This window comes from Pogona vitticeps, chromosome 2 (genome assembly GCF_051106095.1).
Source record: "Pogona vitticeps strain Pit_001003342236 chromosome 2, PviZW2.1, whole genome shotgun sequence".
In the NCBI taxonomy this organism is placed as follows: domain Eukaryota; kingdom Metazoa; phylum Chordata; class Lepidosauria; order Squamata; family Agamidae; genus Pogona; species Pogona vitticeps.
The window spans coordinates 231946251-231959601 of record NC_135784.1 but is presented as its reverse complement, the minus strand read 5'-3'; the positions used below and the strand labels follow the sequence as shown (position 1 = coordinate 231959601).

Sequence of the window (13351 nt, the reverse complement as noted above, 5' to 3'; positions counted from 1 at the left end):
GTGGTACAGTTACAAGATAGACAATTATCCTGACCAGATTCTTTCCACAAACTATTCTTTGCCGGTGAACGGAGGTGGGGTCAGGAGTGGCAGAAACAAGGAGGGGTGAGGGAAGGTCTTGCAGCTTTTTGTCCCTTCTTGTCTGACTTGGCTTGTTTGACACGATCAGAGAAGTGTAACTTTTCATGACTCACATGATGTGACCTTCTGCCACAGAGCTGCCTTTTCCCCTTGAAATTTGCTCCTTTCTGAGCAGTACTCTACAGGTTTTGACTCTGTACTTTAGGACGTGAAGAATGGAAAAAAGGATTGGACTTGAACTCCATTAACTCAGCCTGGCAGGCAGAAGAGAATTTTGTCAGGAAATTCCAAACGAGTATAAATAAATTCTCTGTAGCTGAGCCCTGGGCTCCTTGCCTGCTTATGTGTCAGAAGTACGTATTCCCTTTAAGGCTGGGGAAAGTCTGCTTCAGACCTAACTTCCTGCAAGTAAAACATTACAACAATTTGTACTGCCTTCTTCACAGAATGGTAAGTAACAAACACTGAGGAATTTTAGGGGGGAAGGAAAAGGGATTAAATTTTGTATTAGTTTTAAGTTCAGAGTTAGTTTTTGTTTCTGTTTAAGTGTCCAAAACCGGAGGAGCTCTGTGTACCTGTTCTATTAGTCTGGTTGTGACTTTTTAGCATAAAGATGTCACTGTTTCCTTGTACAAAATAACACTGGATTAAATTAAGGACCAGGGAAACATTTCTGTTTATAATTTCCTGCAGCCATTGCAAAGTGTATTTTTGTCATTAGCAGTCTGCAGTAGAATAGCTGTGTTATTAACTATTCCCAGTGGGAGAGCTGTGTTTTTAGCCATTTCCAGTGGGAAAGCTGTGTTAGTCTGTTGCAGCTGAAACAATAAAGACTTGTGGTACCTCTTAAAGATTAACAAACTCTGTTGTGGCATAAACGTTTGAGAACTACAGCCCTTCTTTCACAGTTTTCGTTGTTTATTTGAGTGTTTGTTTCTTTTTGGTAAGTTTTATTTCCAGAATTATCTAGAGGCATGAGTGTCACTGTACTCGGATATAACAAGGTCTTGGGACTGAATATGTAGTGCAATCTGCCTTCCAGAGGTCTGGAATGTGGTGATGCAGATGAAAACACTTCTGTTATAAAACATTTATTGAAAATTTACTCCTTCTTTAAATTGGTGACATAGCATATGAGGAGACAGTTACTTTCTTTTTCAGAAAGTCAAATTTAATCAGTCACTTTAAGTTAACTAAACATAGAGGAAAGAGATGTATTTTCTATGGGTTTTTTTAGAGACAAGTTTGTTTCAGCATTTAATATTTGCTTGGATAATGAGTAGCTTGTGTTACAAACTACCATACATTCCAGCATAGATGAACCGAAGTGAAAAATCTGTTCACATATGTTCACCTAGGAAAAATAAATGGATAAGAGAAAAGTCTGTTTTCACTTTGTAAAATAACTGACCCACTTACAAGTGTAAGAATACATCCAAAGTGATTAGGCTGCTTGCATGCCCATTTAGAATATAAGTAACCAAATATGGTGCTCTGTCTCAGATTCCTGGTGAACAAATGCCACTTAGTTGGTGTGATTATGTTTCCAGTACCTTCTTCCCATATAATGCCTCGTTATGCAACATCACTTCATCCATTCTAGTGCAAAATCAAGTGCCTTGATTCGTACCAAGTGTTTTGAGAGATGTTTGGCGCAAATCTATATTTCATGGAAGGGAAAATTTGTAGTTTAAAGCATTTGTAGTGTCAGAAAACTGTATTCTGTTGCCATGAAGGCACCATTCATATGGTTCATTTGATGCTGTAGAAGGGATATTTGAATGAGCCCTTGTATCTGTTCTTGGACACAGGTAGACTGATGCTGAATTTGTCTGCATTGTTGTCTCTCATCTGTGTAGTCTGCTTGTCTGCTTAGGCCGTACCTTTTGCATCTTAAATCAGCTACAGTCCATGGAATCAGCTACAGTCCATGAAATATTATGACAGATAAAACTGATTAGTCTTGAAGGTGTCACAAGTTGGTTTTGCCTTAAGGAATGTTGTGTTTCATTGTTTGTGCAAGTCATTTTCACTTTTTGATGGCACAGGTAAATTCTCATAGCATCTGACATACTCGAGAACCGTGTGAGGAATTAGTGCTAGACAGATCTTCCTATTCTGGTACCAGGCAAACTATTATAAATAATCACATATAACCACATGAAGGGTGCCGTGTGACAGAAACCAAAGAAAATGATGGTACAAGAAAAGAGTAATATTAAATTGAGAAGCTGGAAAAGGGTAAACCTCTTGGGGTCAGGCAGTATACTTACTAACTACCATATTTTTCCGTGTATAAGATGACCCATTGTATAAGATGACCCCCCGCTTGTCCAACCCCAAATAAGAAAATTTGATCACTGCTTTCCCCCTCTGCTTCCTAAGCCCCACAAAAGCAGGATCAAAGGGCTGTGGAAGTGGAGGGGGAAAGCAATGATGAAAGAGGTGCAGGATCGCAGCCCTTTGATCCTGCAGCCCTTTCATGGGTGCTTTACCCCTCTACTTCCTAAGCCTCATGGGGCTTAGGAAGTGGCAGGGAAAGCAGTGATCAAAGGGCTGTAATCCCTTCCCCCCCTTACTTCCGTGTATGATGACCCTCAATTTTTAGTCTAAAGATTTTAGATAAAAACGGAAAAATACACTAACTAATTGGAACTATTATTGTGGTAGAAACTTACCACCTGTAATCTAGCTTCCAGGGAAACCATACCTTTTCTGGAGGGATGCCTTCAAAATCTGTGCGCACCTGCATGTGTTCAGTTTTGCAAAACCCAGAAAGTTGTGTACAAGTTATTTTACCTACATGTATTACCTTCCTGCCACTTGGTAATGAAAGGTGGCATATAAGGTTTTTTTAATAAATAAATAAATAACCTAAGCGATGCATTCATTATTATTATTTACAGGAGGGGTAACAGTCAAAATACAGTGTATACATGTGAAATGATTTAAATCAGGTATCTGATGAGCGCATGAAACATTGAGACAGAATTCTACTGGTTGTGCCTGCTGGCTGAGATTAATGTTAATCGAATTACACCTGTATCAATAGCCAAAATACTGTTGTTTAGCATAGTAAATCACACTGGATTTTGAATCAATGTGGGTGTTGCGAGTCGACTCTTCTGTAAGTTCCATTGATTCAAATGGGTCTACCCTAACGGCAACTTAAATGTAGTAAGTCACAGTTAAAAATAGGCTCACTTGAACGTGGAACTTATTGAGAAATTGATTCACCAAATACCCATGGATTCAGTGGGCCTATTCTAATGTGAATTAATGGGCCAAGCAACAGGATTTTGGCAATTCTGCTAAGCAACAGGATTTTGTAATGGAGTTCTAGCACTTAAGAGGGGCCTACCAGAGTTTCACAGCATTGTTTTCTCCCAGATATTGCTTGTGTGTTGTTCATTACATAACTATGAAAACATAGGGAGCTGCCTCAGTTCTGTCTAGCCCCATACTGTCATTTTTCACTGGCAACAGCTCTCCAGGGTTTCAGTCAGAATTATTTCCTAGTCCTGCCTGGAAATCTCCAATATTCCTTGGTGGTCTCTCATTAAACCAGACACTGCTTGGATTCAAACATTAGAAAATATTGGGTGTGTTTTGAAAGCATTGTGCATGCATTCAGTATAGGCACTCAGTATTTATTCTAAATACATTTAAGAAATATCAGATTTTTTCATGTATTAATTTCTTGATTCTATAGAATGAGTCTTTGTGTACTTGCAAAATATACAAACACGGGTCTCTGCCCTCTTCTCCCATAGTTTATGCTAATATGACAGAGCTTATAAATTAAAAGATTATGAGAGAAGGGGAATATGTTTTGTCACTTTTTAAAAAAGTGTTTAGAGCAAGAAGTGGGGGATTGGGAATAGAATTTGTCAATAATTAGTACTGAAGGAGCTTTGATCCAATTCAGAAGTTGCCTGAAGGCAGGGGAAAAGCAAAGCATACGGCTATTATATTGCCCCATAGCACTTAAAGCACTCTCGGGGCAGTTTACCATTTAGTTATGCAGACTACACATTTCCCCCAGCAAGCTGGGTACTCAGTTCACTGACCTTGGAAGGATGGAAGCTGAGTGAACCTTGAGCTGACTACCTGGGATTGAACTCAGGTTGTGAGCAGAGTTTTAGCAGCAGTCCTGCAATTTAAACAGTGTGCCAAGAGGCTCTATAGCTATGGAGGATACATATTTGCTTGTCTGAAATTATCTTTTGAAGAGGCCTTCTCCAAAGCCTGAGAAGAATGGTGGCAGCAAGTAAAAAACAAAACAAAACAAAAAAACACCAAACAAAACCTGGAATACTTGCAAAAGATCATGGTGCACAGCAAATGGATACTGTAATTTATCTGTGAAATTTATATCTTGGTTTTCCACCAAATGATGGAAAAGTTTGTAAATCATATGTGAATATGAAATATTTCTATATTGTCCTTATAAAAAGTATCAGTGGTTATTCTTATCTGCCTATTGCATTGTCTGTGCCCTGTCGTTGTACAGTCCATTCAGTGATGGGCTCCCAAAGTACTCTGATATCTTCCTTATCATCTTTTAGGGCTTGCTTTAAACTTCCTGTTGAGAGGTGCTTCTGAGGACCACAAGTGTGTTTCAATTAAATAAAAATTGCCAAGCCTCTCAGGTTGCCAAGCCTCCCTCTTTTAGATGGGAAATTGCTAGAAAGGAAATGAGCTAATTCTTACTCACTCTTGCTAGGAAACTAGAAACTTCAGGAAGATACTGTATTATGGATGTTGTCACTCTCAGACCCCAGCAATTGTTATATGTAACATCTCTCCTAGAAAATAAAAAACAAAGTATTATTTTGGATGTAGTGTTTGGAAGTTCTGCATACCAACAGGTAGCACCTTCTAAAGTCTGAACGTTTTCTGGCCCAACCAAGTAACTGCCTGCCATCTTGTTTTACATAATAGCTCAGCCAGAGAAGCAAAGATGAGGGTAAATTTTTGGAACCAGGCTATGTGGTAATCCACCCATTCCAGTCTAAAGAATGAGAGGAGGTTGTCATTAAAAAAAAAGTCATCTTCAGGTTCCTACAGCTTGCATGAGCCTTTAGGCATAGAGGATAATTTTTAATGTTGAGCAAATTGCTTTTGTTCATGCACTTCTCCCTTTTCCCTACTATCTAATATTGGTCAGTGTGCAATTTGAAAGATTGAGGTGGAAAATGGGGATGGTATAATTACATTTGTCGTCTCCCTCTTGTTTCCCTCTTATGGAAGTCATAACTGCTGTAACAAATACCGATATGACGGGGAGGAATAGGCCTTGTGCCCCTAGACCCACAAAATTTGGAAATAAACATATTTTGGGGAATGAAAGCACCTGCTGGAAACTGGAAGCCTTAGAATAACTTGTGGGTGCGTGATAGCACCAGTTGCATCACAGAATGTAGTTTTACTGGTTGGGACAAGAGGTCATAGGTGGCTGGGAATTGTATCTGGCCTTTCCTTAAATGGAAGTAAAGCCACTGTCCTGTGTTTAATAATGCATAAATAGTTTCTGCTTTACTGTATTTTTATTGCAATCTTCCTATTATGCCTTTTTATTTTTTTTAATTTATTTTTTGGAATCATGGTTGCCTTTCACTTCTTTTGCTGTTATATCTACAGACAGATACTTTTGTTTTTTGGCAATACATTTAAGACTTATACTGTTTTGAATTAATTTTGATTGCATTACTGACTGCTTTACTGGTGGTGTTGTAATTTATGTAGCATTAACTCTGCTTAAGAGTTTTGAGATTGTGCCTCTTTCTCAGTATGCTTTGTTGGACTTGAATCATATTCATTGTCCTTTTCCTTACTTGTCCCTCAGAGAGAGAGAGAGAGAGAGAGAGAGAGAGAGAGAGAGAGAATAAATGCTTGGGGTTTCAGACAGAGATCTTTCCCGGCCCTTCCTAGAGTTTTTCAGGATTGAATCTGGAACTTCTTGTGATTCATGCAAATTCCTCTCCTAAGTTCTGAAAAAATACGTTCTGTACTTCATCAAACCTTGGCAGATACACAAACACACCACCATATGACTCCCTCCTCTTTTCCTGGTGGTCCTGTTGTGGCGTGCCTTTGTTAGCATATACTACCTGAGTTCAAAACAATGACATCTCACGTGATTAGGTTTTTGCAAGCATGCATTTTATGATTGCCCACAGAAGTAAGTGAACTGTACACTCTTAACATCACTTGTACATGATTATAGGAAGTCAGCATGATTTTCACACATAATGTTATGTATTAATGTAAACTTTGCACTACACACTAGAGAGGAAAAGTGTGTGTACATATCCACTGCCTTCCAGCTTTTAGGGTTTATTGGTGTACAAAGTAATGTTTTTTTTTAATTGTTTTTTAAATTTTTAGGGATGATGGGTCATACTCTGGTTTTTGAGTGGTTTAGGATATGTTGGTGGTCTTCAGGTACTCTGAACAATAGCTGTTTAAAGGAACAAATTGAAGAACTGCATATTATATATATCAATATTTTCAAGAAATATTCTAAAAAGGAGCTGAGTTTTGGCTATAGGATACTTAAAACAGCTGCTCTGTTAACATACAAATACGTACTGAAATGGAGTGGAAAAAGAAAGTACATGTGCCCCCTGCTAGTTCTATTTTTTTTTTTAATGAACTCATTAAAGAAGACTCAGTTTATGAAACATTCTAATATGTGTTGCTGCATTTCTACTAATGCTGGGCACTTTTTCCCTTTATGGGGTGAAGAATGAGAAAGTCGAGAGGCAGGGATTTTTGCAGGACATATGAACTTGTTATTGCAGAAAATAGTCTAGGTCTAATGTATTTCGTGTATCCATGTAGACTGAGAAGCAGGAAAGCTTTAAGGTAATGAAAATGAAATCACTAGGCATTGGTGCTGATGTTCAGTAGTCTTTATTATTCTGTGACCGGGGATAAGTGGGAAAGAGGCTATACAGCTAGCATAGGTATAAATATTCTGCTTACAGATCCTCACCAGATCTGGTCCAGTTTTATTTAGAATACTTTGGTGTGACATGCATCTCCTGTGTCTGCAGGAAGCCAAGCTGCCTTGACATCTGAGCCGGCAGTTTCTTTTTCAGTTCAGATATTTTAGACTGCACTGGAAAGGGGTCTGCTTGCATAGTTCATAGTATGCCAGCTCTGCACAGTATAGAAAGCTGCATGAACTGTCACAAATGAATGTGCTTCTAAGCAGAGAGGTGCTGCTTGTTTAGACAGAATTTGAGTAGTATTGACTTTCACATGTCTGCTAACAGGTTTCTGATTAGCTAATTGAGAAAGAAATGTTTGTGTAACCCTTAAGAATCCTGTAACCTTTATTGCAGGTTTATGTCCTAGAAACAGAGCATTTCTGTATGCTTATTATTAGATGGTCTCTAGAAAGAATGGGTTTAAAAAACTGTTTTGTGCAAAACTCATCACAAATCTATACATATACCTCGTTGTTTTAAATTCAGCTAACATAGTCTTCAAATGAAAACTGCCTATATCTTAAAGGCTGAGTCAAGAAAAATATAATAGCTTTTCTGATATGGAATACTGATTCTGATGCCAAGAACGATTGCCTGTAGTTTAATTTTTATGTAAGATCATGGGCATTAATATATGTTTTCTCTTTCAGAAAAAGATGAAAACACACTGAATGGGGAGGATGACAGAGATCAAAAGGATCCCTATTTTGTGGAAACGCCATATGGCTATCAGCTTGACTTGGATTTTCTCAAGTACGTGGAAGATATACAAAAGGGAAACACTATAAAAAAGTTGAACATACAGAAAAAGCGGAAAGCAATACCACCTTTTACAGCTGTTAAAAACACCACCTCCAGTCAGTGCAGCGGATGGACATCAAATGAATCTCTCTCTTCATCCAACAGTGATGAAAACAAACATTCATTTTCACTCTTCTCCGTGCAAAGTCCAGCACTTCCACCAGCAGCTGCTGCCACCTCCACAAGGCCATCCTTATCCTTTGAAGCCTCTCCTAACTTCCTAACCATCCCTGAAAGCAAACAACTCCTGCCTCCTTCACCACAGCTGCCTCGGCACAATCTTCGTGTCACAAAAACTCTCATGGAAACCCGGAGAAGACTGGAGCAGGAAAAGATCGCAATGCAAGCGGTCCCGGGAGAAGCTCGGAGGCCTAGGCTTTCTAGCTTTGGAGCAATGGGCTCAACAAGCTCACTTCCTTCCTTTGTAGGATCCAGTGGGCAAAGCCAGGCATCCCAGCAGTTTCAGAATGGGTATCAAGGCAATGGAGAGTATAATCTTCATCTAGCATCTTCTCTGGGCAGTTCCATCCGTCATAGTCCTTTCAGTTCAGGTGTATCAACCCCTGTGACTAATGTAAGCCCAGTCCACCTGCAACACATCAGGGAACAAATGGCTATTGCTCTCAAACGCCTAAAAGAGCTTGAGGAGCAAGTCAAAACTATTCCTGTTCTCCAGGTCAAGATTTCAGTATTGCAGGAAGAGAAACGGCAAATTATGGCAAAACTCAAAAACCAAAGAATAGTTAACCAGAATGACACAGGCCACTTTAGAAAGCGGTCTTACAGTGCAGGAAATGCAGAGCATTGGAAGCATCTCTCTCCTGCCAGAGGAGGTGGAGAGCTCTATATAGACTGTGAGGAAGATGTGGGTTGTGCAGAGCACAGCTCAGAGAGGGTAGAAGAGTTTAGGCAGTTGACAGCTGAAATGCAAGCCTTGGAGAAGAAAATCCAGGACAGCAATTATGATATCCCTTCTAATCTGCGAGTGAACCGAGCAAGTGTAGCAAAAGAAAACAGGTCAGTTGCTGTAGGTGATGATGAAAGTGTCAATGACATTGTTGTGTACAATAGAGCTTTGAGAGTAGGCAGGGATGTAGCAGTAGGTACAGAGCTTAAGACTAAAGATTCTACTGTAGGGGTAACAGAGGGAATGCTTGGTCTGTCTACAGAGGCAGAGAAGGAAATAGAGCTTCAGCATCAGACCATTGAAGCCCTTAAAGACAAAATCTATCGGCTGGAGGTTCAGCTGAGGGAAGCAACCCATGACAGAGAGATGACCAAATTAAAGCATGAGCTGCAGGCAGCTGGGTCCAGAAAAAAAATGGACAAGTCACTGATGGCACAGCCCCTTGTCTTCAGTAGAGCAGTGGAAGCATTAGTACAAACAAGAGACCAAATAGTGGGGAATCACGTGGATGTTGTCGATTCATGTGTGGGTAGCTGTCTCCAAACAAGCAGTGTTGGAATATTGTGTTGTCCAACATTGCAAAATACAGCTGTGGGTCCAGATGTGCCTATGAATTGGTGGATTGTGAAGGAGAGGAAAGATGTGTGTGACCGGTGCACAGGGAGCTCTGTGGAGACTTGCAACCAGTGTGTTGGCACAGAAGTGAGTGTCTGCGAAACTGAGGTCAATACAGAGGAGTCTGTGGAAAAACTAAGCCTGTGCAAGACAGAACTGAAAATCAAGGAAGTGCGGTCAATAGGTTGCGGAGATTGTTCGAATGCGACACTTTGTCCAGCAAATGAGACCATATCCTGTGGCACCAATACAGAGCTTGATTGCAAAGTAGATTCTGGAGTCATGGCAGTGCCTTGTACAGCTACGAAGGGAACCAATACAGTATTAGAAACGACCGACCAGTGTACCAACACAGAAGTGGCTATCTTTACTGATTCCAGTACGAATACTTTCCTGAGCACTTACGACAAACAGACAAACACTGTGATAGTGGAGATGAGGACGGTGGCTGTCGGGGACGGAAGAGTCAAGGACGTAAATGTAGCTGCTAAAACACGTTCCATTGGCGTGGGGACTCTGCTTTCTACCACTGCTAGCTTTGATAAGTCTTCCCTAATAAAGACCAAAGATTGTGGGGTAGGGCAGATTAGTATCCATGAGAACTATTTAGTTGGCCTCAAAATGAGAAATATTGCCTGTGGCCCCCCTCCAATCTCTGTAGCACCACCTTGTACTAGAAGTATTGGTGTTGGGGATGAATCTGCGCTGGAGAGTTCATTCCCTCTGCCTGAGATGAGGGCTGGCTTGGATCACTACATAGAACGGGTTCAGAAGCTCGTTCAAGAACAGCAGATGCTTCTTGCTGAAAACTATGCTGAGCTAGCAGATGCATTTGGAGAACCTCACTCACAAATTGGCTCTCTTAATTCTCAGCTCATCAGCACTCTATCTTCTATCAATAATGTCATGAAATACGCAAGTACGGAGGAACTGCGCAACATAGACATGCCAAAACAGTGCATGGACAAAACTACTGCGAAAGGTATGTTGGAACAGATTTTCTCATTTGTCTTAGTGATGTCTTAAAAGAGAGGCAGTATGAAAAAGGTTCTTACAAAACTGTGGAATGAAAAGACTGTGAAGAAAAGATTCTTAATATGTTGTAGATGATACTGAAGCGATGAGCACTATCAGTGCCTGAATTCTTGAAATAGCAAAAAATACCAAGTGACTAGATAATTGTCTACTCTATTTCCTGGAGGATTACACTTTATATAGTTAAGACCTTAAGAGCTCAGACCTTCCTTAATGGCAGGATGTGACTCTAAAATTATATCTGGAGGCATTTTATAGTGCACAATAACTATTACCATACATAATCTTATTCCTGTGAATGTTTTACAGCTGCTTCTCTTGTCTTTATACACTTAAAATATCCTACAAGTAATTCTGTTTATTTTAAATGTTGCTTGTTTACTATAAGCAACCTAGAACTATCTTTAGATTCTGGCTCTACATACAGGTTGCTGTGCTGAATACTGTTGATAATTGCGCAGGAGATGGGGGTTGAAAATGTGGGGGTTGAAAGACACTCCATTCCCCATAAATTGACATTATTTGTGCTCCAATTACTGTTGTGAAAACTGCACAAACATATATGTTTGATTAAAGTGGGCTACATTTTCTTGAATGGTGTTATATGATTTGTCTGAGCACTGACCAAATGTTGGTCATTGCCTTTTCCTTCATTATAAGGAATTTTTAACAATTAATTTGTATCATTGCATGCATTCACATAAGCCTAATTTTCATTAATGTGCCTGGGATTTGTCATCAAACTCCCAACGAGGAGCTCATATTATTTTTTTTAAAAAGAATGTTTTTTAAAAAAATTATCTTTAAAAAAGGAGACCAAGGCAAAGAACGATAGTGTGAAATACTAGGTGTCTGTGTGCAAGGATTGTCTATTTTTTACTAGTGCAATAGCAATGAAAACTACAATACATGCCAAGCTATGATTGGAAAGAATTTATTTATTTATTTATGTATTTATGTATTTATTTATTTATTAGATTTCTATCCTGACCATCTAGATCAAAGGTCTACTCTTTAGGTCTTAGACACTTGTATGAAATTAACAAAGTTTTGCAGGGGAAAATTTCAACATGGTTACTAAGTATGTGGTGCTAGAGCCCAGTAATTCCATGACATTATCTCAATGTTCTTTCCCCTGTTTCGGTTAAGTGAATCAGATTTACTGATATGTGACAAATAATGCAAATGCAGCATTTGTTAAGGAATTAGTATTAGCCCAAAACTGCTCTCTGGATTTGTTCAGGCATAAAATGAAAATACACATCTTGACAATCTTTTTTAAATACAAAATATAATTTTTGTAAGAAACTAATTAAATTGTTTCTTTTTATGTAATTTAGACATTATGCTCTGAATCTGATTTTGCATATTGGTTGATAATAGTTCTTTAAAGGTGAGAACTGTTGAGTACAAGTTGTCTAATAAGGAGCCCCATTTTAATAGATCAAAATACCATGTAGATGTCAATATATCATCTGGTTCCCCTACATTTCATATGATGTCAACCATAGAAATTTGGTTGAGGTTGAGGTTTTACCTAGATTCAGGTGGAGACATGGAGCAGCTGCAAATGAAGGCATTTTACTAAGATTTGTGTTTCACAATCTTTCAAAAAACGTTAAGGAATAATTTTCTTCTAGTTTGTAATGGTGTCCTGTTTAGTGCAGGAAAAACTATTTATTCACTTCGTTAAACAAGAGTGACACTGTACTAGTTTGCTTAGTTCTTAATGTTTTCCAGTACTTTTGATTTATGTTTCCTATATTACAAAAAGCATAAAAAGATAACAAAGTATTTCACTTTCACCATGTAATTTTTAAAAGCAGAATGAAATATCATGAATATTTTTAACCTGTTAAAATGTAATGGAGAAAAAAATTGTACAGTATTCTGTATTTAGAGACAGTTGCTTAAAGCCATTTGAGAGTTAGATATCTAGTTTGTTTCACCCTTTAATGCAGAGGCTCAGGTTTAAACTAGTTAAAGGATACTAATTGAATTGCAAGATAGTTTGTTTGTCAAGCCAGGTCCTATGTACTGTTTCTGAGCTGGCATTGCTTTGCAATCACACTCCTATAAGTCGTAGAATGTTTCTCTCTTCCCTGAGCTCCAATGAAAGAATATAAAAAGCATGCCACAATGAAAAAATCTTGTTATCTGTCTGCCTTTGCTTAGTATGTATGTAGGAATTATTTTTCAGTAGAAATATGAAAAGAAGTAGTTATTAGTGGCTGAGAGGGTGAGTTCAAGAATAAATACCTGCTTTTCCCTTGATGTCTTCCAAGTGCTCTAAAACTTAGAATTTGCATCCTTCTACATACATTTCACTAGATGAATTCATTGTCAGGAATCACTTAATCTATTTTCCAAGCCATCTTTTACAGTGTCTGACAGCTAGACCCCATCTTCAGGGGTGGGTGGGGAGGAGGTACTGTAGAAATAATTCATTGTCTCTGTGCTGAAAGGCCATTCTCTCTATTGTTGTATTTTTAAGTTTTAGTTTGTCACTCAGATAATAATGGCTGAAGAACAGCTGGTTGTTTTAACTAAATAAAATGAATTAATTTTCTACACCCAGTGACCATACAACAGAATCCCTGTTTTATTCCTGCCACCCTCTTTCTGATAGACAATTCAGCAAATTGTAGGATTTGACAACTGGTGGGGTGATGAGATGAAATGACAGTAGAGTCAGACCACTGCAATTATGCTGTCCCATGGTAGGTCTTGCTTGCTGCTATGCAGAGAACCCTGACATGCAGATCTGAGAGTTCTTCCCCCCACCCCACCCCACAATGCTCATCCAGGGTCAACTCCTAGATAGCAGTTGTTTCCTATTCAGTGGCTGAAATCCTGTTGCTTAGAGTAGTAAGTTGCAATGAGAATCAGTTGGGGATTAGGTAAATTAGCTCCT

General features: G+C 38.9%; 1 protein-coding gene across 8 annotated transcripts in view; it reads left to right on the top strand.

The window, feature by feature from the left end:
* The window catches only part of KANK1 (KN motif and ankyrin repeat domains 1), a 142042-nt gene that overhangs the window by 102999 nt on the left and 25692 nt on the right, over nucleotides 1-13351 (top strand). For 6 of the 8 annotated variants that reach the window (XM_072992168.2, XM_020805656.3, XM_072992167.2 and 3 more), the window contains exon 3: nucleotides 7730-10384. In XM_072992168.2, coding sequence (XP_072848269.2) covers nucleotides 7730-10384 — 2655 coding nt within the window. Of the gene's footprint in view, nucleotides 1-70; nucleotides 532-7729; nucleotides 10385-13351 lie in introns of those variants that run through there. The other 2 variants (XM_078385059.1, XM_078385057.1) reach the window with 1 other exon arrangement.